The sequence below is a fragment of the Morus notabilis genome, unplaced genomic scaffold (assembly GCF_000414095.1).
Source record: "Morus notabilis unplaced genomic scaffold, ASM41409v2 Scaffold292, whole genome shotgun sequence".
Classification (NCBI taxonomy): domain Eukaryota; kingdom Viridiplantae; phylum Streptophyta; class Magnoliopsida; order Rosales; family Moraceae; genus Morus; species Morus notabilis.
The window spans coordinates 53943-78168 of record NW_010361625.1 but is presented as its reverse complement, the minus strand read 5'-3'; the positions used below and the strand labels follow the sequence as shown (position 1 = coordinate 78168).

Sequence of the window (24226 nt, the reverse complement as noted above, 5' to 3'; positions counted from 1 at the left end):
AAAAAGTGTTGGAAGTGACATGTTGTGATGCACTAAATTTCAAAGTGACTTCATAAAAAGTCTTAAGAAATTGAACAAAAACCTTAGCATTTGCCCAATCTTCCTCCATTGGTGGTCCCACTTTTCTCTTCCCACCCTCTTCTTCCAAAAAGTATCCTAAGAACTTTTCATCCTCCTCTTCATATCTATCAAAAGCCTTTTGGAACTTAATAGCAATATCTAACATCATGTATGTTGAGTTCCACCTAGTTGGGACATCTAAAACCAACGAACCCTTATATTCAACTTTCTCTTGCTTCACACAATCTTTGAACTTTTGTAACCTTGCAGGAGAAGATTTGACATACTTAACAGCATTTTGAATTGCTGTTATTGAGCTATGCATCTCCTTTAGTCCTTCATTTACAATGACGTTAACAATGTGAGCAACACAATGCTGATGGAGAAATTCACCGTCCAAAACAGCGCCCTTCCACCCATTCACCCTCCGTTTGAAATAACTCAAGGCTGAATCATTGGCAGCAGCATTATCTACTGTCACCGTGAACACCTTTTCAAGCCCCCATCCATGCATACATTGCTCAATCAACCTCCCAATGGTTTCCCCTTTTCCATTTGGCATGGTACAAAAGTTGATAATTCTCTTTTGAAGCTTCCAATCAGAATCAATGTAGTGGGCAGTTAGACACATATAGTGTATGTTTTGCAAAGAAGTCCAACCATCAGTTGTAAAGGACACCCTCTTACAATCCTTGCATAAAGAAACTTTTAATTTAGCCTTTTCCTCACTAAACAATTGCAAAACATCTCTAGCAACTGTTATTCTTGAAGGAGGAATAAATTTAGGCTGCATCACTTGGCAAAATTGTTTAAACCCATCCCCTTCTACACTCCTAAAAGGCAGCTCATCCATGATCACCATCTTAGCTAAAGCTTTCCTACAAGCTTCTTTACTATACCCAATTGCCAACAAACCACTCCCACTTTCACTACTCGCACCAAAACTTAACAATTTCTGCTTCTTATCTTCAACTCTAAAGGGATTCTTTTTGCATTTTCTTAAATGAACCAACATGCTACTTGTCCCGTGCGTTCTAGAAATACAAGCATAGTCTTTCCCACAGTAATTACACACCCCTCTTTCATCACCTGTATTCCCCCCTTTCTTAATAGTAAAATGATCCCAAACCTCAGATTTCCTAATGGGCCTTTTTTTACCAGATGTCCCCTCATTCTCATATTCTAAATCAATCACATCTTTTTTTGGTGATCTAGGGGCTGGTGTTTTAAAAACCACGTCAGAGACAGGCAATTCGTTTGTTGTACGATTAGGGGATCGGGAAGATGATGCTACAGTTCCAGAGGTTGGGGTGTGGTTGTCAGATGATGATAGGAACTTGTCCATCCTAAACAGAAAATATAAAGCAAGCCATTCACATAACAGAGAGCATAGAACGTAAACCTTGAAATGTGCATAGAACGTAAAACACGCCATTCACATAACAAGACATTGGTGAAGTGTGCAGTATTCAATCTAACATGGAAGATAGCAGATTAAATTGATTACTGGATGGAATGCAGCTGTAAGGTACAGTTTTATCTTTGGATACAGAAAGGCCTACTACTCCGGTGTGGCAATTCTTTTCCTTTCATGTTGTTGTCTTTCATGTGTTATTGCCCACCCAAATAAATGCCTTAAAGGTTACTGATTGTGGAATAAATGTAGTTTGATTTATGTCCAATTCTACAATACGACAGAGATTGAAAAGGTAAAAAATAAAAATATAAAATAATAACTACAAGCTTTATCTTTGTGCCGCTTTAGGTTGCTCCTTAGTTCGGCTTAAAATAATAATTATACTCTAATGGACCCAATGCTCATTTCTAATGATTACTCTAAACAAATGTTATTTAAGCTTCAATTGAAATTTAATTAATGGGCAGATAAGAGGCCTTGGCACAATTAATGGGTCAGTGCCTAAATAATATGGGTTATAGTTTCTTTTGTTTTTGTAATTTATGAAGGCCCTGATGTCTGAGAAATGAGAATGGCCCCAGAAAAGGTATTTGCAATTTTCAACTAGCTAGGACAAATTTAAATATTCCACATTAAAAAAGGAACAAATTTAAATCCTATATATATATATATTTAGTTGGGATAAGCTCTTGTGAATTGTGATGGTTGAACTGTCCAAATCTTAAGGCCAAAACTAAGTAATTTTATGAACAAAACCGACCAACTCAACTTGATGAGCTTTAAGTTTATGTGTTGGAAGTCAATATGACTCTAAAGAATCACAAATTTTAAAAATAAAAATGAAATGGATTAAGATAAAAAATTGATATACAGACTTGCAGGTTTTGACAGAATTATGTGATGGTAGCCCAAAGTCAGGGTCCTACGTAGAAACGGGCAGCATACTTTTGACGTCCTTAATTTGTCTCATATATATCGTGAACAATGGCAGTGAAACTTTATTCATGATATGTGTATGATACATACATACTCACCAACCACACAATTTAGGTTCACACATTTCCAGCTACCAAGTGCATATGCTTTTCGTTTTTCTCTTCCGATCACGAACCGATCAACCACTAGCTTCTGCCAATCCGCCGATATTCTCAACCAGCCACTCTTCAACCAGCCAACCAGCCACTCTTCTGCCAACCAGCCACTCTTCAAGTCGATCACGAACCGAGAAATATCAAAGGAGAAATCAAATTTCCAATCCAAACAAACACTAAAAAATAAAAAAAAAAGATGCGAAAGAAGTGAGAGAGAGAGAGAGGTTTCGTTACCTCTGGCTCCGACAGTCCGACTCCGAGACGAAGGCCTGAGGGGAGTTGTGGGACTGAATGCTTGAGGGGAGAGGGGTGGTGCCAGCCGAGACACAAGAGAACAGTATGGCCGAGAGGGAACTGGGAAGAGACGAGAAAGAGAATGAGATGCTCAGATGCGGTTTGCCTAATTGCCTTGCCTGCCCTAGCCCCTAATGCGCTAGTGAATGGGCTGAAGGCCTGCTGGGCTGAGTGAGTAATGCTGGGCCTGAGTGAGGCAGTGAGCAGTGCGGGCTGGAAGTAAAATTAATGGGCCAAATTAATCCTAGGGATGTTTTGTGCGGGTTGGGTTGCGGGTTGTTATGAGCCCAACCCACAATCCGCCCCAAACACTTCGGGTTGGAGGTATAATGGGACGAAAATTAAAAAATAATGCTGCGGGTTACTTTTTTCGGGTTAGGTTGGGGTGATGCGGGATGGGTTTACGGGTTGTACAGGTTTATGAACACCCTAGTGCCATTGACAACCTAGTTTCCCGTCTTTCCCCATGTCAGTAGCAAAGACGATGACGATCATTGGACCAGTGGAACATAATCATAAAATGCTGACCAATCATCGTTGAAGTTTTCAGTTTGAAAACCAAATTGCGAGTTGTGATTATTTGCCATTTGGTCACATGTTGGTCAACGCTGTTTCCATCAATAGTTAATAGTCGAGCTTGAGCTCTTTCTTTTTTCCATCCTCTTATGAAAAAAGCACAGGCTACGCCTTTTTCTATCTTTTAATCTGTTTTTGGTGCCAAAATTACCAAACTTGATATAATAAAAGACTATCGAGTATATTATTTCCAAAAGAAAAAAAAAACAAAGTAAAGACTATCGAGTATTATTATGTTACGTTAAGCAATTAGATTAGAAATCTGCTTTGGCAGCCATATCATTATTAACAATTAAGTATTTTTTTTTTTTTTGCACTTGTCAAAACGTCAACACATTAAGACCATTTTTGGCTATTTTGTGTCCTCAATTTGAGTTACTAAGCAAGTTACCTACTTTTTAGCAACAAAAAACAAGTTACCTACTGAACTTTAAAACTTAATAAATTATCTTCTAAATTTATAAAAATATAATTTATAAAAATATCGTAGAGTGTTCTAAGATTATGTTTAAAGACACATGATAGTTAAATCTCCATTATCATTAAAAATTTGCATTTCAATTCAGTCATATAAAATTTTTAAAAAATTGTATTTTATTCCCTTAAAACGTCTTTTTATTTACCCCACCTCATTAGTTCAATCACGTCCACGTTCTCCTGACTAATTTTTCTAGTTTTGTTCTTGTAAGCGAGGTCAACTAACTGGTAAGTAAATATTAGTAGCGGTCAATTATTTGGAAGTTTTTTTAAACCCTACTTTTTAAAATTCAAAAAATAAAGATTTTAAGGGCATGTTTGGAATTATTTTCAACCTGCTTTTGAATAAGTTTTTACATTTATTTTTTGAGGTAAAAAAATAAAAAGGGTCTCCAAATCACATATAGTTAGCAAATGCTTTGAAAATGAGAATGAAAATAAAAGACGGTGAGAATGGTTTTTGTTAAATCACCAAGAATCAACAGAACAATAAGTGCAAGCGTACTTGAATCCATGACAGTAAATTACTTTCTAGAGCCGTGCGGTTTATCTTTCAAATCAACACGTTTTCTTAGAGAATCCTTTAGCGTTCTCTATCCTCTCTCTCTGATGATGAGATATCAGAAAAGAATAGAATTATGATAATACGTGTGATCTGAGGAGCATAACCACTATATATAGATAATTTCTCTGTTATCTTTTGATTTTTCTATTTTAACTAATCAAAAAAATAAAAATTACCTTTAAATCTCTACACATTAAAAACTCACACCCTATTAGATACATTAAAATCTAATGCCTCGTTCATTTCACCGATTCGAGTCTTCAGTTATAGATTTCTATAGTAAAAAGTTCTTTGAAAATGTCACATCTAACTTTTTTTATTATAGTAAAAAATTTTAAAAAAATATCACATATCACATTAAATTAAAGACTCAAATTCGTGAAATAAACTATACCTAAATTACTTAAATCTTAATATACTATTTTTAAATGAACTTAATATTATATGATAATTTAAGATCCATAATTATTTACGTATAAATCTAATATTAAATTAAAGAGCCCCTACCATAAATAAATAAATAAGGCAATATCGTCTAGGAGGCGGAAAGAGTACAGGTGGTGTAAGGTGGTGGGGGAAAGAGCCGTCAAACGAAAGAGAAGTCTAGGTGGAAACCTCCTTCGTTGCCACGACAGCAAAAAAGAACCATCGGAAGTAATCTCCGAAAGGACAGAGAAGTCGATAAGAAGCTTCGAGAAGCTACGTGTCAAATGCAGACATAAGTGAGAAACTAAGCACCTGACGTGGCATTTAACGCAGGAGCTGCCTCTAACCTTAGTACCTTACCCCACCAAAGCACCCCTGTGTCTCCCCCACGTGTCAAAAAGTGAAACCCCCCTTGATTAACTCACCAGTCACCACGCTTTCCCATTTCTGCCACGTGGACCCTTCCTCCCGCCCCCTCTCTCTCTCTCTCGTACTATAAAAATTAAATCACATCATATATTATTTCCAATCCACTTTTTCGTCGTACCTTAAAACTTAAAAACCATCTCAAAACTCCACCTTCAAACCGAAAGAAATTTTCTTTTCAAAACAAGTCCCTCGAAATACGAGATATTCCTGCGGAGACCCACTGCGAATGACACCGCGCTTCGAGTTCGAGCACCATGTCGTTTCGGTCCAGCTTACGCGTCTCCACGGACGAGGAGCACTTAGAGCCCGTTTAGTTAATGGATTAGAATCATGATATTAGAATTATTTTTTATTTACGTGTATTTTTTATGAGAGAAAATACTGTAGCGAACCATGAACTATGATTCAAATCAAAGAACGAATCCTCCAACCAAACGGGCTCTTAATTATGGTCTCCGCGCTTAAGCACATAATCTTCGGGGGGCGGCGGCGGCAGAGCGACAAACAGAATTGCCACATCATCATCGGTTCCCTCGACCAACGAGGCAATGTTGTCATTTTTCAAAAACGACATGTGTACGTTCTGCAAGATAAATGGCTGTTTGGGGTGTAACTTCTTCCCGCCTCAGGAGAACGAGGGAGTTTTGGAGCAAACGATAGCGGGAAGGGCTCGCAACAACATCAAAAGTAATGGTAAGGACAGTTGTAATAGGATCAATTCCAAACACGACCTTTGTTTTTAATTTTAACTTTTAAAATTCCCCTAAAAAAAATTTTTAAGCAATATAGCTTTTTATTTGCCGCTTTACTAGTTTATGAAAAAGAGCTTATTAATTTAGAAGAGCTTTTAAATTTGTTCATTCAATAAGTCAAAAACTCTTATTCTCACAAAAATAATGTATTATTAATGGAATTTTAAAATCGTTATTCACAAATTAAAAAAATTAAAATGTAAATAGAAAATTTGTTCATTAACACAAAAGAGGAGGTGACTTAAGGGGAGGTGACTTGCTCTAAAAGAATTTATTTAAAAAAAACGATCAATGTTGTCATCTAAATATGTCGAAAAATAACTTTTAGATTAAGAACTAGTTTAGTAGTGTTGTAGATTTTAAAAAAATTATTATTAGTTGTCCTAATAAAAAAATAACTGTTATAAAAAGTAATTAAGTGTTTGGTAACTGTAATTATATAAGTGTTGATGGTTCCAAAAGCAATGTAGTAGCATTTAGTAAATTATGAGGTTTAATTGATGTGGTAGTTAAGATAACCAAAATACACATGGTACGAAATTTAAATATGTATAATTTTGTTTGTTATTAAAAAAATATTTGTTTAACTTTTTTAAATAAAAAAAAACACAATTTATTCCTGAATTTGGGAACATTAAATTTATAATAATTAATATTTCTTTATTCACAATATGTTGTTACAATAAAAATGAGCATTAGTGAGTAATCAACATTAGTGAACATTAGTGAGTAATCAACAGAGATAGAGAAGAGAGAGAAACAGAGAGAGAGAGTGCGAAGAGAGAGAGAGAGGGGGGGGGATAAAGAAACGGAGAAAGATACCGTGAAGAGAGAGAGAGAGAGAGAGGTGATCAGTCTCATAAATTTTGGGTATGAAGATTTTAGATTTAAACAGAGATAATATGAGTATTATAAAGTTTCATTAATTAGAAGTAAGGAGATTGCCGCACAATTTAAAAACTAAAACTTTTTTTAGGCTACTTCTGATTTTGATTGTAAATTTTTTATAAATGATTTAAGAATAACTTTTTATAATTTTTATCAAATACAAATTTTAATTATGAATGATTAAAGAATTAATTTTACACTCTACAAATTACTACCAAATTGAGCCTAAGTAAATCAAAAGCTGGTTCCCATTTCAAATGAGGTTACTATTTTGGAGACCCACATTGACCTTGTGTTGCCCATATTGACGTCACTATTTCTATGGTACAACTGAATTTTCTTTTGGGTGCCATTGACGACCTAGTTTCCCGTCTTTCCCCATGTCAGTTGCAAAGACGATGACGATCATTGGACCAGTGGAACATAATCATAAAAAGCTGACCAATCATCGTTGACGTTTTAAGTTTGAAAACCAAATTGCGAGTTGCGATTATTTGCCATTTGGTCACATGTTGGTCAACGCTGTTTCCATCAATAGTTAATAGTCGAGCTTGAGCTCTTTCTTTTTTCCATCCTCTTCTGAAAAAAGCACAGGCTACGCAAAATCACATATGTCATCATTCAAAGATTGTTATTTAAATTTGAGTTATAATTTTATTTAAGTTTATATTTTTTTTATAAAATTTAAATTTAAACTTGAGTTTGAACTCAAATTTAGAATTAAACTCAAATTCAAGTTTTTCTTTGAACTCGAGTTTAGAAACTCAAACTCAAGTTAGTAATCAGTATTTTTTATATTCATAAAAATGTCATAACGTTTTCATTTTAATTTTGATTAAGATGATTTTTTTTCATGCATTCACAACGAAAAGACGAATAAAACCCCACTCATATACCCTATTAAAATTTTTTATCACCATTGAGTTTTTATTAAAATTATATCTAAATACAAATTTAAGTTTTGACCCACCCAAACACAAACTCAAAAAGATTCTCAATTCAAATCATAACTCAAATGTGCACATCTAAACACAAACTCAAGTTACAACTTCAACTCAAGTTATAATTCAAACTCAATTTAAGATCATCACTCAAGTCACCTTAACTCAAAAATGTAAAAGAACAACCCTCAATGTTTCAAGTATGGCCACGTCTTTTCCTATCTTTTAATCTTTTTTTGGTGCCAAAATTACCAAACTTGATATAATAAAAGACTATCGAGTATATTATTTCCAAAAGCAAATTGAGTATTATTATGTTACCTTAAGCAATTAGAGAGGAATTATTCAGTACATCGAGTGTATCACATCATATTATTTATGTGATACACCCGTCTAATAAGATTATACTATTTAGATATTTTATTTATGTCAGTTTTTTACTTTTATTTTCTCGTTCTTAATAGGTATTTGTATTGATTATTGAATTAAAAACACTTATTATTCTACCCAATTTCTTTATTTTAATGACTTAACTTTAAATTATTTTTTTATTCCTAAAATACAATAATCAAATTTCTCTGAACATCCCTTACATCGGCCGAACTTTCTTCTTCTTTTTTTTTTTTAACTTAAGTTGCTAACATATATATATTTTTTATAATACTTCTACTTTTTATATGTTCCTTACTTTGTGTTAAATATATTCATATACATTTTGAATTCAATCTTTCATGAACTATCGTTCTTGCTTATCCATTTCGTTCCAAATTGAGCACATTAAAAAAACAAGCAAAAGATTTAAAGCCGTTCAACGGCACAACAAGGGGGAAAAAAAAAAAAGATAAAGAAAAACGCAAGCAAATAAAAGCTTAAATGGTATGCATGTATCAAGATTCTTTTTTTCTAATAAATATATGAAGATGACAATTAATGGTATAAAACAAATAAACAAATGTGTGAGTATATATATATATATATATATATATAACAAGAATCATTACCCAAGATAACCCTGTTGCGCAGATAAAGCAGAATGAATGATAGAAAGCTTTTTTTTTCCTCAGCGGATGGAATAGCAAGGGACGTTCAGAGAAATTTGATTATTGTATTTTAGGATTAAAAATAATAATTTAAAGTTAAGTCATTAAAATAAAGAAATTGGATAGAATAATAAGTGCTTTTGACTCAATAACCAATGTAAATATCTATTAAGAAAGAGAAAAATAAAAATGAAAAATTCACATAGACAAAATATTTAAATGGTACAATCTCATTTAACAAGTATACAACATTAATAATATGACATGGTACACTCGGTGTATTGAATAATTCATCGCAATTAGATTAGAAATCTGCTTTGGCAGCCACATAATTATTAACAATAAGTATTTTTTTGCACTTGTCAAAACGTCAAACACATCAGGACCATTTTTGACTATTTTGTGTCCTGAATTTGAGTTACTAATGTCTTGTTCATTTTACCGATTCGAATTTTTAGTTCTAGATTTTTATAGTTAAAAACTCTCAGAAAATGTCACATTTAACTTTTTTTTTGCTACAGTTAAAAGCTCTCAGAAAATGTCACATCTCAGTTTGAATTGAAAACTCAAATCCGCGAAGTGAACGATGCCTAAGCAAGTTACCTACTTTTTAGCAAAAAAAAAAAAAAGAAAAAAAGTTACCCACTGAACTTTAAAACTTAATAAATTATCTTCTAAATTTATAAAAATATCATTTATAAAAATATCGTAGAGTGTTCTAAGATTATGTTTAAAGACACATGATATAACATGTTCCATTATCATTAAAAATTTGCATTTCAATTCAGTCATATAAAATTTTAAGAATTTTGTATTTTATTCTCTTAAAATCCTTCATCTTTTTATTTACCCCACCTCATTAGTTCAATCACGATTCACGTCCACGTTCTCCTGACTAATTTTTCTGATTTTGTTCTTGTAAGCGAGGTCAAGTAACTGGTAAGTACATATTAGTAACGGTCAATTATTTGGAAGTTTTTATAAACCGTACTTTTTAAATTCAAAAAACAAAGATTTTAACGGCATGTTTGGAATTATTTTCAACCTGTTTTTGAAAATATTTTTACACAATTTTTTTAAATAGAAAACGAAAATGATCTCCAAATTGCATTTAATTAGTAAATACTTTGAAAATGAAAATGAAAATAAAACACTGTGAAAATTATTTTTGTTAAGAAAATTAAAAATAGTCAAAAATTATTTTTTTATTTTCATTTTCTAAGCTATTGCTTAATACATGTTTTTTATATACCCAAATACAATTTTATTTTTTTATACTTAAAATAATCTCAAAAAAAAATTAACCAAAAATAATATCAACACCACTTTTAAAATGTTCTCATTTCTATATTCATACTCGAAACAAACAGTTTTGAAAACACTATCAAACTGTTAGAAAATATCCTTAGATGTAAAACATCTATCAAAATCCAGGAAACATTCATGTTAAATCACTAAGAATCAACAAAAGAATAAGCAGAAGTGTACATGAATCCATAACAGTAAATTACTCTCTAGAATCGTGCGGTTTGTCTTCCAGATCAACACGTTTTCTTAGAGAATTCTTTAGCATTCTCTGTCCTCTCTCTCTAATAATGTGATGTCAGAAAATAATAAAATAATGATAATACGTGTGATCTGATAAGCATAACCACATATAAATAACTTTCCTATTATCTTTTAGTATTTTTATTTTAGTCAATCATAAAAATAAAAATTACCATTAAATCTCTACATATTAAAGACTCATACTCTATTAAATACACTAAAATTTAAATTATTTAAATCTTAATAGATTACTTTTAAATAAATTTAATCTTATATGATAGTTTATAACATATAATTATTTATATATAAACTCAATATTAACTTAAAAATCTCCTTCCGCTAAAAATAAATAAATAATAAGGCAATATCGTGTCTAAGAGGCCGAAAGAGTACAGGTGGTGTAAGGTGGTGGGGGAAAGAGCCGTCAAACGAAAGAGAAGTCTAGGTGGAAACCTCCTTCGTTGCCACGACAGCAAAAAAGAAGCATCGGAAGTAATCTCCGAAAGGACAGAGAAGTCGATAAGAAGCTTCGAGAAGCTACGTGTCAAATGCAGACATAAGTGAGAAACTAAGCACCTGACGTGGCATTTAACGCAGGAGCTGCCTCTAACCTTGGTACCTTACCCCACCAAAGCACCCCTGTGTCTCCCCCACGTGCCAAAAAGTGAAACCCCCCTTGATTAACTCACCAGTCACCACGCTTTCCCTTTACTGCCACGTGGACCCCTTGTACCCGGCCCCACTCTCTCTCTCGTACTATAAAAATTAAATCACATCATATATTATTTCCAATCCACTTTTTCGTCGTACCTTAAACTTAAAAACCATCTCAAAACTCCACCTTCAAACCGAAAGAAATTTTCTTTTCAAACAAGTCCCTCGAAATACCAGATATTCCCGCGGAGCCCCACTGCGAACGACACCGCGCTTCGAGTTCGAGCAACATGTCGTTTCGGTCCAGCATACGCGTCTCCGCGGACGAGGAGCACTCCATTATGGTCTCCGCGCTTAAGCACGTAATCTTCGGGGGCGGCGGCGGCGGCGGCGGCGGAGCGGCAGACGGAATTGCCATGTCATCATCGGTTCCCTCGGCCAACGAGGCAGTGTTGTCGTTTTTCGAAAACGACACGTGTAGGTTCTGCCTGATAAATGGCTGTCTGGGGTGTAACTTCTTCCCGCCTCAGGAGAACGGCGGAGTTTTGGTGAAAACGACAGCGGGAAGGGCTTGCAACGGCAGCAAAAGTAGTGGTAGGGGCAGTTGTAATAAGAGGCAAAGTCAGAGGAAGAAGAAGGATTTCAGGGGTGTGAGGCAGAGGCCGTGGGGGAAATGGGCGGCGGAGATTCGGGACCCCAGGAGGGCGGCGAGGGTGTGGCTGGGGACGTTCGCGACGGCGGAGCAGGCGGCGAGGGCCTACGACAGAGCCGCCATCGAGTTCCGTGGAGCCAAGGCCAAGCTCAACTTTCCCATGTCCGACTACAAAGTAGTAGTTGAGAATGGTGATAATAATGGTAATTATAAAAAGAATATTAACGACCAGCAAATCCCAGATGCAAGAGATCAAGAGTTGGAGAGTTTGAAATCAGCTCAAGAAAACGACAATCAGATTCGACTAGAGGATGATGGGTTTTGGGAGATGGACGGAGATTGGAATTGGATGATGACGCTGGATGGTTGAAGTGAACGACGAAACGACAATCATTAGAGTAGTGTAGTAGGGTTTATATGCTTCACCGTTCACGCCTGTTTGGACTTTGGAGCTAAGATTTTTATTTGCTCCGTTCATGGCTCCAATTTTAAAGAGTTAGGCGGCAGAGTTGTTCCTCTTCTTCTTCTTCTTCTTCCTCTTCTTCTTCTTCTTCTTCCTCTTCTTCTTCTTCTCCTCCTCCTCTTGTTTTTTTTTTTTTTTTTGGTGGTTCATGCATGAATTGGTGTGAGTTTTCCACGTGTTTTTCTTTTAAGACCTATTCATTAGAGGAAACAGTTTTCAACTGCATTTGTGTCTCATATGACTGAATTTCGGTATTTTAAGAAATTCCATGTCAAAAGACAGAGGTCGGTAAAGTCAAATAGGAGCCCAGTTTGGAGTCGAACGAAAGCAAAGTCAAACAGGTTAAAAAAATATAAATGTCAACGCAGACCAACTGATCCCTCCTACTGGTGCACAAGTTGGCATATTTCTCACGATGCAATATAGATCAACGATTTTATTGACATATTTCTCACGATGCAATATAGATCAACGATTTTATTGCCACAGAGAGAGAGAGAGTGTGGTGATTAAAGCTTCTCTACCACCGAAAAAAAAAGAACAAAAAAATAAAAGAAAAAAGAAGAGGCCATTTACCTGGTTTGCAAATAAAACAGAGAACCTATTACATTTTTACAATGAACATTTGCATATTTGAGGTGACTAATGTAGCTAATGAAAAGACTAAATATGGAAGTACAATTTCAACAACGGAGAGGGTAAATAATTTTCCCCACACCCTCATCAACATAAGATCATACAATCAAGCCACAAGTAAATCCAAAGAGAATTTCCGAATCTTGTAAAACCTTCAAACTTTTCTTACAAAAAAAAAAAAAAAAAAAAAAAGTTACTCTTGTTGATAACATGTTATAAAACAATAACCAAAAACTATAGTATTCCAAACAACTAGAGAAACACAAAAGAATGAGAGAAAAAATAGCTTTCTATTATTTCTTCACTTGTAAGTAGTTACCATACAAGCTAGCATAACCTCTATCTATAAAACAAGAATCATAAATAGAGATAAGATGAGTACACATAAATTTCATAGGTTATATACTATTAACGGAATCATAAATAGAGATAAGATGAGTACACATAAATTTCATAGGTTATATACTATTAACGGAGGCATTAAGAGTGGCGCTAACATGCTAACATTTTTTTATATATAATATGAGGGTATAACGGATGTATAATGAAGTCTAAATTTTTTTATATATAATATGAGGGTATAGCGGAGGTATAATGAAGTCTAAATGAAAGATCATGTATAGATTATAAAATACCAAAATACTCAACACACATTTACAACATTTCTTTAAATTTACTTGCACAATGAGTAGGTGATTTTACACACAATTTCCCTACAGCATGGATATTTTCAAAACACTCGACAGGGGTACAAAATTACTCGAGTTTGCTCTTGCTTTCTATGTAAATCTTTATGAAGAAAAATGGAAGCAGCATTTCCCAAAGGGCTCCTTCAGACTGCCTGCTGTAGGATGGCTAACGACTAGCTTATTTCTAAAGTCCAATACTTTCATTTATGAATAAGGATACATAAAAAATAAAAATAAAAAAATAAAAAAAAATGAAGGAAGAGTTCCGAGGAAAAACATTTCCTTAAGCTACATATATCATTACTAAAATTGGGGGGAAAAAAAAAATCTTACCCGGACCGAATAAATTTCTAGTACATCAATGTTTTATAAATCTCGAGTCTTATGTGCAGCCAACAAACAGCACAACTACATCACAACAAAGTGCTGCCCATCAGTCCGAACTGGCACGTAAAACCCGAACACTTTTTTATCACTCTTACGCTAGGTAGCCCAAAACTACTATATCAGCCAGTTCTGCAACCTTCATGGGGGATAACTATCATAGTATCTATGGACTCTAGTCAAGAAAAGCCAAATCTCAAAACTAAACATACCTAATCAATGCAATAGGTGCTGCAAAAAATGACCAAAATTTTTTATTCCTGAACAAATGCTTCGACCTCGAGCAATCCATTCAAAATCCAAGCTCATTTTTCTGGCTTATCACGATGCTGTCGATGACCCGGTTGAGGTCTGTTTAGCCACATAAATTTGCTTCATTTTTGAAGAATGATAACCTTTTTCTCCGCCCAGAGATTGATTCCTTCCTTGGAAACCCATTCTTCGATGGGTCCATTCACCCGCGGAGTTATTTCTTTGAGAAGCGCCTCCGCCTCTATGATAACTATAACCAGAGGAATGACCATACTGATGGCTCGAGATATGATTCTTATGCTGCGAAGGCTGAGTCTTCAAATTGGAACTAGCATTCTGGCCACTAACATTGCTAATAGCATTTTGAGCAACAACATCAGACTTGCCAGTGTCCAAACTCGTGCTTACAGAAGAACTCTTAGGGACAACATTCTGTGTTGAAATCCCATTACTGGTGGAACTTGAAGGGTCTACTAACCCTAGTTCATCAGGCAATTGAGTGACGGTGGCATCAGTTGTCACAGGATAACTCCGATTCTTGTCAGACGGTGTAGAATTTCGGGAGCCAGGGAACCTGTTGGTATTTAATGATTGGTCAACAGAAGAAGGGTGGCTAAGTTTAGAAGGCAGTACACCATCTGCTGCTTGCTGCAAGGGCATCGACATCGGAACAGATTGGAGGGACGATGCAGGAACATGGGGCCAGCGAGCCTGAACAGACATGTCAGGAGAGGACTGCAAACAATTATACAGAACTGTTAGTAATGCTAGAAAAACAGCTGGCCATAACGACACTAAAACCAAGTAGCAATTGAAATTTTAAGTCTTTCTCTAGTTCTAGAGCCAATCGTTTTTCAAATATGTATCAACAACAAATTCTGCCTACAAAGTACCATATCTAAGGTATAGCCCCTTCAATCGCATACCTCCACCCCTAACCTTAACCCAAAAGCACGGAGTGAGAAATTGACAATCATTTAGCGACCATGTTGCATAAACTTTCATGCCAACAGACTGGATGTTTACCTGGAACGGAGAAACATCAAACATTGCTAAAGGAGAAGCCATGGGAAGGAGTGGTGATCCTGGGGCCAAATGCTGGATCGGAGTGGGCATGTTTGTAGGATTGCGCTGTCCAGAAACCATATTCAAATTGTTAATCTCCCCCTCGCCAACAACCATGGCAGAAGATACAGGGCTGTGCTTCCAATCAGGCTGCTTCCCAGATGGAATGTAGGTGGTACCCATGAAACTAAGCCCAACTTGCCCAAACTGTCCAACTGGTGCAAAATGATTATAAACAACCATGTGGGGGGGGCCTTGAACCCCTGGGATGCCCCCGGGTGGACTAATGAAAGGACCAGTAAACCCTGCAGGAGGACCATAAAACGAATCTACACCAGAATGGCATTGCTGCCAGGCTCCTACCGGTGCTGGAGATGGTGCGGTGCTCTTCTGGGACTGTGACTGGGTAGTAGATGCAGATTCATCATGTGGTCCAAAAGCAAAGACAGGACCCCCCATCATGGGATTCATCTCATAGAAGGGAAAATGAGAAGGTGGACCGCCAGGGAAATGTGAAAGCATTTGGCTTGAAGAATTGTGTGGACTTGGTAAGGGTGGCCATAAGGAAATTGGTGGAGTCTCAACAGATAAATCTGCTGGGAGAGATACACTAAGAGACTCTTCACCCCTCGATTGACAACTGAATCGCTGATCATTAGCCCCACCTGCCAAAGAATGAAAATGCCCTCTTAAGGAATATTTAAACAAGAAACACTTGGGCTCACTGTAGAGAATGCAGAAAAACTCCCACCTGCTGTTATTCCATCAATACCAGCACCTCCAAAAGTCTTGGTATCAGTAACGGAGACAGAGCAAGTACCCAGCCCGTTCCCAACAATTTCATCATTACTAATTGCTGCAACAGCAACAGCTGAAGCAGCTGCTTCAGCTTCAGCTTCAGCTTCAGAATCTTCAAGATGAACACAAGATTTTGTGATGTGCTTCTCTTTGTCAAAAAGAAGATCACAATCATTCTCAGCTCCACCAAGATTGTGGGTAAGTTGCACTTCAGACCTACATGGACCCGGGGGACCAATTCCATGTGAAACAGCACGGCTACTATGAGGGAGAATTGTTGGAGATGTGACTGCACCTGAACGTAAACCGATTATATTTACAGAAAATCAGTGGCGCAAAGATCAAGTAAAATTTTAGCTTTTAAAAATGTCCAATGACTCCAATCGTTTCTCACCAAACTGAATCTTTTCCCCAGCAAGAAGGGAATTGATTGGACTTGCAGTGGAAGAAAATGGCTTGTCCTTTGTCAAGATGGAAGATGATGTCATGCTGGAATCACTAACCGAGCTAGTCTGATTCCCAACAGAAGCACGAGGATCAAATTGCCCAGGTTTCATAGCCTCATCAAGTTGGGTCTGCGTCAGAGCCATAACCTGCCAGATATTGTCTGTAAGTTCAGCACTCCTAGCAGTTTAAAGAGACAATAACTACATATATGTGAAATCTTTACACGAACCAGTTGAGAAAAAGTTGAAATCCTTGGGGAGAAAAAGTGTACCAAAAATTGACACCGTGAATCAAGCAATGCATTGAAAGAGAAAATAATAAAATCAAATTTTTACGAAGAAAAAAAAAACCACTAATAACATTTCTTAAGTGCAAAGTTTGACCAGAGTGTAAGAATCACCGAGGTGTACATATGTATAAAAAGAAAATCACAAGGACGCACCTGTTGATGATTAATTCGCGAATTACCCCAAGAGTTCGACGATGTTTGAACATTATCAAGAACCTTAGCTTTGTTGTCAAACACCAAGCTTGATCCAATATTTTTTGCAGCAGCAGACACAACAGACTGGGAGCTTGTCTGGATTGGTCTGTTGAGTAAATAATGATTTAGGTGTGTGAATATGTACATGGTTTTTTTGGGAATATAAGTTTTCTTCAAGAGAGCAAGTACCTGTTTGTCTGGGAATCACTTTTCACAGCAGGGGTGCCAATAGGAGCCAATGGCTGAGAGACTAAGCTGGTGTTAAATCCAGTAGACAATTCAGGATTTGTCAATCCACGTCCCTCAGTGGTAACAAAATCAGGGCGAATGTTGTTTGCTGCTTCTCCACCAGAAGATGCCGAAACTTTACCAGAGTTTGCTAAGGGAGTGCTTTTAAAATTAGAACGAGATTTTCGAGGCAACTGTCATGATTAATAAATCTCAATTAAGAAACTTGCTTTTTATGGTCATAGTAAGCAAAAACAGGAATGGAACTAGATAGAAGTACAACCTTAGTGACCCGAGACTTGGCCTTGATTTCCTTCTCTCTCTGTTCACGCCGATCATTCAGCATTTGCCTCTTCGACCTCACTTCAATAAAATCATCTTCATCACTTGGGGCTTCTATCCCAGGTTGCTCAAAAACACGGACAATGCCACTTTGCAGAGGAGCATCAACATCACCTTCAGAGACATTCCTTTTAAGCTTCCCTTCTCGAGACCGAGGAACATCCTGACCTTTTAAGGAGGATTCTTTTCCAGACCCCTTTTCAACCCTACTCGAAGAATCTATTTGCCGTGAACTAAGTAGAGCAGAGCTCGATATCTCTGATTCTAATGTCTGTTTTGACACTTTATGAGACAAGACAACCTTCCGGGGCCCAGTTTTAACGGAAATTCCTGGACCCTTTCCAGTGGCATTTGACTTCTCTTCCAATCCAGGATCATCAGGCGAAACCAAACCAGCAGATTGTCTCTTGTCAACACTTTCCCGAACCCGAAACTCAGTTCGTGGAATATTGCGCCGAGGCCTCCTCTGATATCCATTAGTCTCAGTGCGGGTCGACTCAGAAGCAGGATATGACCTGGCCCCTGAATTCTTTACCGCAAATATGTATCTTTTCCCCCTGCCACTAGATACTGAGCCGTGGGCCTTTGTCCCACTTTGATCTTTTTCTTTCATCACAGGAAGTGTTGACCCAGTCTGTGGCTGGCCTTCTGCTTCTAGGTTAATGGGCAAAGCACTGTAGGTCTTCAACCCTTCATCTCCTGCCTCAACTCCTGACTCGGACCTGGAATTATTATCACCAATATAGGATATCTCTGATCGACCCCGCTGCACCATAACAGGGGTTTCAGTATTCTCTCTGGCAGGAAATGAATTATTCTCTTTCAGATTTCCTTGAGACACATCCAACTGCCTTGGAGCAATGCCCGTTTTGTTGTCCACTGACATTAAAATAGCATCATTCTTTGCAAAACTCTGGGAAGAATATTGACCGGGCTGAATAGGTAGTGGACCTCCTGGTGTTTGATTGAAAGAAAAGCTCGATGGAACATTGGGCTGAACAAAAGACATTGATTGATGAGCCAATGGCACAACTCCTTGGGAAATAGGAGATGTGTACCTTAGCTGACCAAACTGGAAGAGAGGAGGCTGTGATGGGTGCATATGCGTGAGAGAAGGGTCAACCTGAGGATGCAGATGAAGAGGCATCTGAATGGAACCAATCTGAATAGCTGGGACTGGAGATGGTATCAAGGAAGGACCCGAAAACAGCCCAAACTGAAGCTTAACAGGTACCTCAGCCTGATTTGGAACTGCAGATACACTAGATATAACAGCCTGACCAGAAGAATGGGAGGCAAGGTTCACTGGAGATATGACTGGATGCTGAGACGGACCAGAACTACTAGAAGCATCTGCATGATCCAAAAGTTTAGATTCTGCTGTTAAATGAGGAGTATTATTTTGCTGAATGACCAAATCCTGCATTGCCTTCTCGGTTTCCTGGAACATTCTAGAAGAACTATCAATAGTAACTTGAGCATAACCATCCAGGGGTTGAAGGGTTTCAGCATGACCGCGAATTCCATCAAATGACTTCTGTTCTTCAACAATGCTAGAAGACACCGGAGGTACTGCAAAGGCACTTTCGTTGTTCCTTAAATCTCTTTCGAGGTCATCATTTGGCATCCCAACTTCAACACCCTCGTTGAAGCCTAGAACCAAGTTTTCCATCATGTCCAACGAACCTTTCTCCTCTAAATGCATGTCTTCAAACTGCTGGGGTAAGTCAACATTCTCATCATCTCCTTCGTGCACCTCATCTTCTTCCTGATATCCATCCTCATCCTCATCATATTCTTCTTGCTCCTGCAGCTGTTCATCGTTATCAACGTCCCATTCTTCATCCTCACCCATAGAGACAGAGTTTTCAGCAGTCATCAGATTCTCTTTCCCAGCATTTGGAGGTAAAACAACAGGTTCATTCTCCAGTCCTGATAAAGAACCATCTTTACCAGCGCCTTCATCTGACAACACTGAAGACTCTCTTGATACATCCAAGTCATCATGAGAGAGATGAGTTGGAGAACTAGGGGGGCTTGAGACTGAAAGCGAGGATTGTGAGTCGCACCTTGGTGAGGATTTACCATCCAATTTCTGCTCATTTTCTTGCTGGGCATTAATCATTTCAGGTTGTCTAGGATTCTCAAGATGACTACTCTCATAAGCTGTCTGCGTGGTAAGTTCAGTTCTTGTTGCATGATTGTACTGCATCTCACTATCTATAAAATTTGAAGGGCCAGGACGTTCAATCTCACCTCTATAGGTGGCTTTGTGCATGGCAGCTAGTGATGGAGGCGGAAGAACATGAGGTTGCCTCATGGTTCGTGACCTCCCAAAAGAATAAGGCCCATCTACCTCTGAATTCGGGTATCCTCTATCAGGATATTGAGAATAAGAATTACCACGGGTCCGGCCCGGTCCCCAACCATCAACAAGGTGATCATGAATTTCAGAGTCCAATTCTACATTTCGGCTAAAGTGCTCTCCACCTCCAGGAAGGTTCCACCTCTGCGCTTTTAGATGATTGAAATCGTCCATTTGAGGTTCTGAAATTCCTCCTTTATGGTAAGTCCTTGGAGGCATAAATCCAGCACCTCCAAAGAACTCTTTCCTAGAATAGGATCTCCCACCAACAGATGCATCACGCCTGGGACTGTGATGTCCAACATCCTGATCTTGTATCAGTACAGTTGAGCTGTTTCCATTTTCATATGCGTCCCTTCTCCATGAATTAACAGGTTTTCCTCGGTCCACAAAACCAGAATTATCTCTAGAAAAGTGAGACCTAGAACCCATATCCATGGGCCTGTTCAAACTAGATGAATCGGAGGATGCTGAAGTTGTGACCCTCTCCACCATTCTTTCGCCCTCTTCCCAATCACCCACCTCTGCTGTCCTCGAGAAGTCTTTTTCTTTCCCAGTCAGAGACGATTTCTCATCTGCAAGGGCTGAAGAACTAGTCCCACTCTTTGTGTCTTCAGACCGCCGCTTAGCCATCCTTTCTTCTAATTCTAGAAGCTTTTGCTTAGCAGCCTGTTTCCTCCTTTCTTCTTCAATGAAAATCCTTCGTTTCTCCTCTTCCCTAGTGATTCTCTGCTCTTCGGCTCTTCTCATAGCTTCCAGCCGTTCTTGTTCTGCTCTCCATGCTGCTTCTCTTGCTTCTTCTTCCAATCTTCTCTGTCTATCTTCTTGTTCCCTAGCCAGCCTTGCTCTTTCCTCTCCTTCTCTTCGAGCTAGTTCTAAAGCTCTTTCTTGTTCTTCAATGATCCGCCGCCGCTCTTGTTCTTGCATTTTCTGAACTCTTTCAAGTTCAGCCTCAAAAGATTCTCTAACAGGATCGTGAAAATCGGTCTGTTTGTGCACATCTTTCTTTCTCTTGACCACTCCTAGGAGACCCCCGGAAAATGGATCCCGATTATCAAAGCCTGTTGTTCCAAAAGGGTCCTCTACATAAGGCTTTTCACTCTTTGAGAAAAAGCGTTTCTCCTTGCCAAAGTTGAGTATTGGATCATTCACAAGCGTCCCTCTGCCATTCGATGAGTATGATGATTTGGATACTGAGCTATTCTGTAAAGCACTATCTCTATATCTGTTGTGTTGTTCACTTCCATAGCGCACCCGTGTCCGGTCAGCCCCTCGGGCACCAAGTGAGTCTGTAGTGTTGTGCCATGACTGTTTCCCTCCCTGTCCATACCCTACATACCTCTTCCCAAAATCATCATGGGCATTTTCTCGAAATAGTGAAGGGGTGTACTTATTTTCCTTATACATTTCTCTGTTCAAACTAGATGGCCCTGCACCAACTTCTGCAACACCTGAACCATCTTTTGGAAGATTTGAAGTTTTCCAGGAGATTCCTTCCCGCCCTTCTCTACTGGGTGCTCTAACATCTCTGCTGTAAGGGTCTCCTTTAGGGACTTCACTGGAAGTAACCTTTCCAGTTTCATCGTCACGCTGACCCCACCTCTCAGAAGTATTACGAGCCAGTTTGTGTGGCAAAACATTAACTCTGGGCATATCAAAATCTCTATCCCAGTAAGCTTCACTCTTTGGAAAACCATGGTCCCTTCCTCGATCAGTCAGCCCATAACTTGTATCACGCTCATCATCAGCCCAATCTGATCTGGGGTTCAACCGAACCAGCGGTAATGGACCTGGAAAATACTCTTCCTGCTTCTGAACTTGCTCTGTTGCTCGAGAACCACCCACACTATTGGTCTCAACATTCTCATTCACCCCATTGCCAATACCGACGCGAGATGAGTGTGACGGAGGTCGCATATCAACTGGAGTACTCAAATGGCTCCCGTTCCTCTGCCCATTAAATGGCTCCTCACCAGCAACCTGCTTCTGCTTCTGATTCTGATTCAAAGCATCCTTTTGCTTCTGTGCAGCCCCAGAGGCAGAAGGTAAAGCAGCCCTCAAAGAAGGGAAATCCTCACCCCTCAACACTGGGGCCTTCTCCAAAGGAGGAAAGGCTGGTGCAGAAGCCGGAGCAGAGGAACCAACTGCACCAGGTCGAGCCGAAGGAGGCACATACGCACTGCTCCCCTTAATCACCCCATCAACACCGTTCAAACCCTTGTCATTACCATCAGCTCCGTGATGATCACTCCCCAATCCTTCTTTCTCCTGCAAAGCAACTGCACCGAGCTTCGTCCACCCCATACCCGACGAAGTCGGCCTCGAACTGCCACCAGCAATCCCTCCACCGGCTGGCCCGCCACCCGTGCCCAACGAATCAAACTTCTCGTGCTCCTTGCGCAGCGAGGGCAGATTCAAGGGGGATGGAACAGAAAGCTTCGGCCCAGCCTTCTGCGAACTGCGAGGCCGGGAAAGGACCACCATTCCTCCGCCGCCGCCGCCACCAGAGCCATAGCCACCGACTCTTCCCCGATTCGATCCATAAGAGCCGGGATTGTGAGGATGGTTGTGCTGGTGGTGATGATTTGAAGGCTGCCCATAAGATTTGTTCAGATTCACTGACACAAACTTGGTCCCGACTCCGGGATTAGCCATCTCACGGCTCCAACCCAAACTTTAGTCCCGGCGGATTCCGCTTCCCGCCAAAGCATCAAAATGAAACGCAATTAAAAAAAAAAAATCTAACTCTAGATTTCTCCCCCAAAAGCCCAAACCTTTTGATTCGCAGATTATTCACACCGATGGATCTTAACAGACTCTCTCTAACCCTGATCAAGCAGAACAAACACCAAAATCGTAAACAAAAAAAGCTAAAACGATCCACAGCTATGAAAATCGATCTCAATCTTCCATTAATTTCACTGAAAAATAGATCGTTTTCAAGTATTGCTTTCGCCGATTAGGGTTTCGCAGCCCTAGATTGGCCAGCAAGAAAGACAGAAAGGAAGGAGATCAAGTAAAAGAATACGAGGACGAGTAGGACAAGGAGCTTACCTCCGGGGGCGTAAGATAGCGGAACGGCTCGGGCTAACGTGCGCAGCGGTGAAAAAAGAATACGAAAGTGTCCGACAGAGAAGCCCTACTGTGCCCGGAGAGACAGAGAGAGAGACGAAGAATGAGTTAAACACCACGACTCCACGAGAGAAAAGAGAGGAATGGTTTTTTTTTTTTTTCTCTCGTTTTCTTTTTTCCTGTTTGATCCCCCTATGTTTTCGGTATTTATGTTTTTGCCCACGCTAATGTCTTTTTCTCCGATTTACGACCTTTGAAGGCAAATATTTGTTAAATATGTCCGACGTTTCGCAACTAAACACCCGTGTGTTTGGATCTCATGTGAGTTATAACTACTTGTGATGTTACCTTGTTAACTTCATTCACTCTCTAACCACTCTTTTGTTTTTTGTTTTTCTTTTCAATCCTAACCAAATCCTCTCTCTCGCTTCTTTTTTCTCCTTGAAATTTGGCAGAATATTTCACTTAACTGATCTAAATATTACAATCGTAAATCTCCTATTAGAAAAACAAGATGGATATAGTAAGTAATTATTATAATAAACAAAATAGTTAAACTATTATTTTAAGAATATAATTCGAATCACAACTCAAGTTTTTGTTATATTATTTATCAGTGTTTTCTCTCATAAAATTTCAAATTCAACTTTTCACTCTACAACGTTTTTTTTACATGAATTCACTTTTTCTGTATAATTTTTTTGATAACCCTGGAATAAAGATAAAGTCGAGCTTCACAAAAAATAAATTTACTCTTTTAAAACTCACTCCCCCGTCAGTTTAGCTTTTCTTGACAATAACAGAATAATTTATGGATGTCGCGTAAATGCTACATATCTAATAAGAAACCATGAAAATATCTAATAAGAAACCATGTTAAAACATGAAAAATAATAAATCGACTAATCAAATTAACACAATTGCATCAAAATGTGAACGGATTAAACTTATCACTACTATAAAATGAGATATAAATGAACAATTGTTTTTTTTTATGACTAATACTAAAACTAAAAAAGAAGAGAAAAGAAAACAAACCAATAAAAAATAAAAGGAAAAAAAAAAAACAAATCCTATTTGAGAGACAAACCCGTAATAATTTTTCTTTCTAGTGAAAGGGTTATTGAATTCGAGATTAAAGTTTCAAGAGTGCAAAAGGGAAAAAAAAATCCTAATTTTGAATTTTTTTTT

At 38.1% G+C, this 24226-nt stretch overlaps 2 protein-coding genes across 2 annotated transcripts; one reads left to right on the top strand and one right to left on the bottom strand.

The window, feature by feature from the left end:
* The first annotated feature begins 11448 nt into the window (after window positions 1-11448).
* On the top strand, window positions 11449-12180 carry LOC21386271 (ethylene-responsive transcription factor ERF109). Its single transcript, XM_010100160.1, has one exon. The coding sequence runs from the start codon at window positions 11449-11451 to the stop codon at window positions 12178-12180; it is 732 nt and encodes a 243-aa protein (XP_010098462.1).
* Window positions 12181-13861: 1681 nt separating this feature from the next.
* On the bottom strand, window positions 13862-23143 carry LOC21386270. The gene is made up of 8 exons (XM_024166977.1): window positions 23018-23143; window positions 17540-22791; window positions 17218-17450; window positions 16987-17134; window positions 16492-16690; window positions 16051-16392; window positions 15261-15964; window positions 13862-14969 (listed from the first exon to the last, which is right to left on the bottom strand). The coding sequence occupies exons 2-8, from the start codon at window positions 22616-22618 to the stop codon at window positions 14304-14306; spliced, it is 7371 nt and encodes a 2456-aa protein (XP_024022745.1). The 5' UTR covers window positions 22619-22791; window positions 23018-23143; the 3' UTR covers window positions 13862-14303.
* Between the last annotated feature and the right edge of the window lie 1083 nt (window positions 23144-24226).

Excerpts from the sequence above, each read along its gene's own strand:
- LOC21386270 (XM_024166977.1), bottom strand. The coding sequence starts at position 22,618 with ATGGCTAATCCCGGAGTCGGGACCAAGTTTGTGTCAGTGAATCTGAAC. Across the intron at positions 16,691-16,986 it reads CGCGAATTAATCATCAACAG|GTTATGGCTCTGACGCAGAC; the intron begins GTGCGTCCTTGT and ends AATATCTGGCAG. Across the intron at positions 15,965-16,050 it reads TATTGATGGAATAACAGCAG|GTGGGGCTAATGATCAGCGA; the intron begins GTGGGAGTTTTT and ends ATTCTTTGGCAG.
- LOC21386271 (XM_010100160.1), top strand. The coding sequence starts at position 11,449 with ATGTCGTTTCGGTCCAGCATACGCGTCTCCGCGGACGAGGAGCACTCC.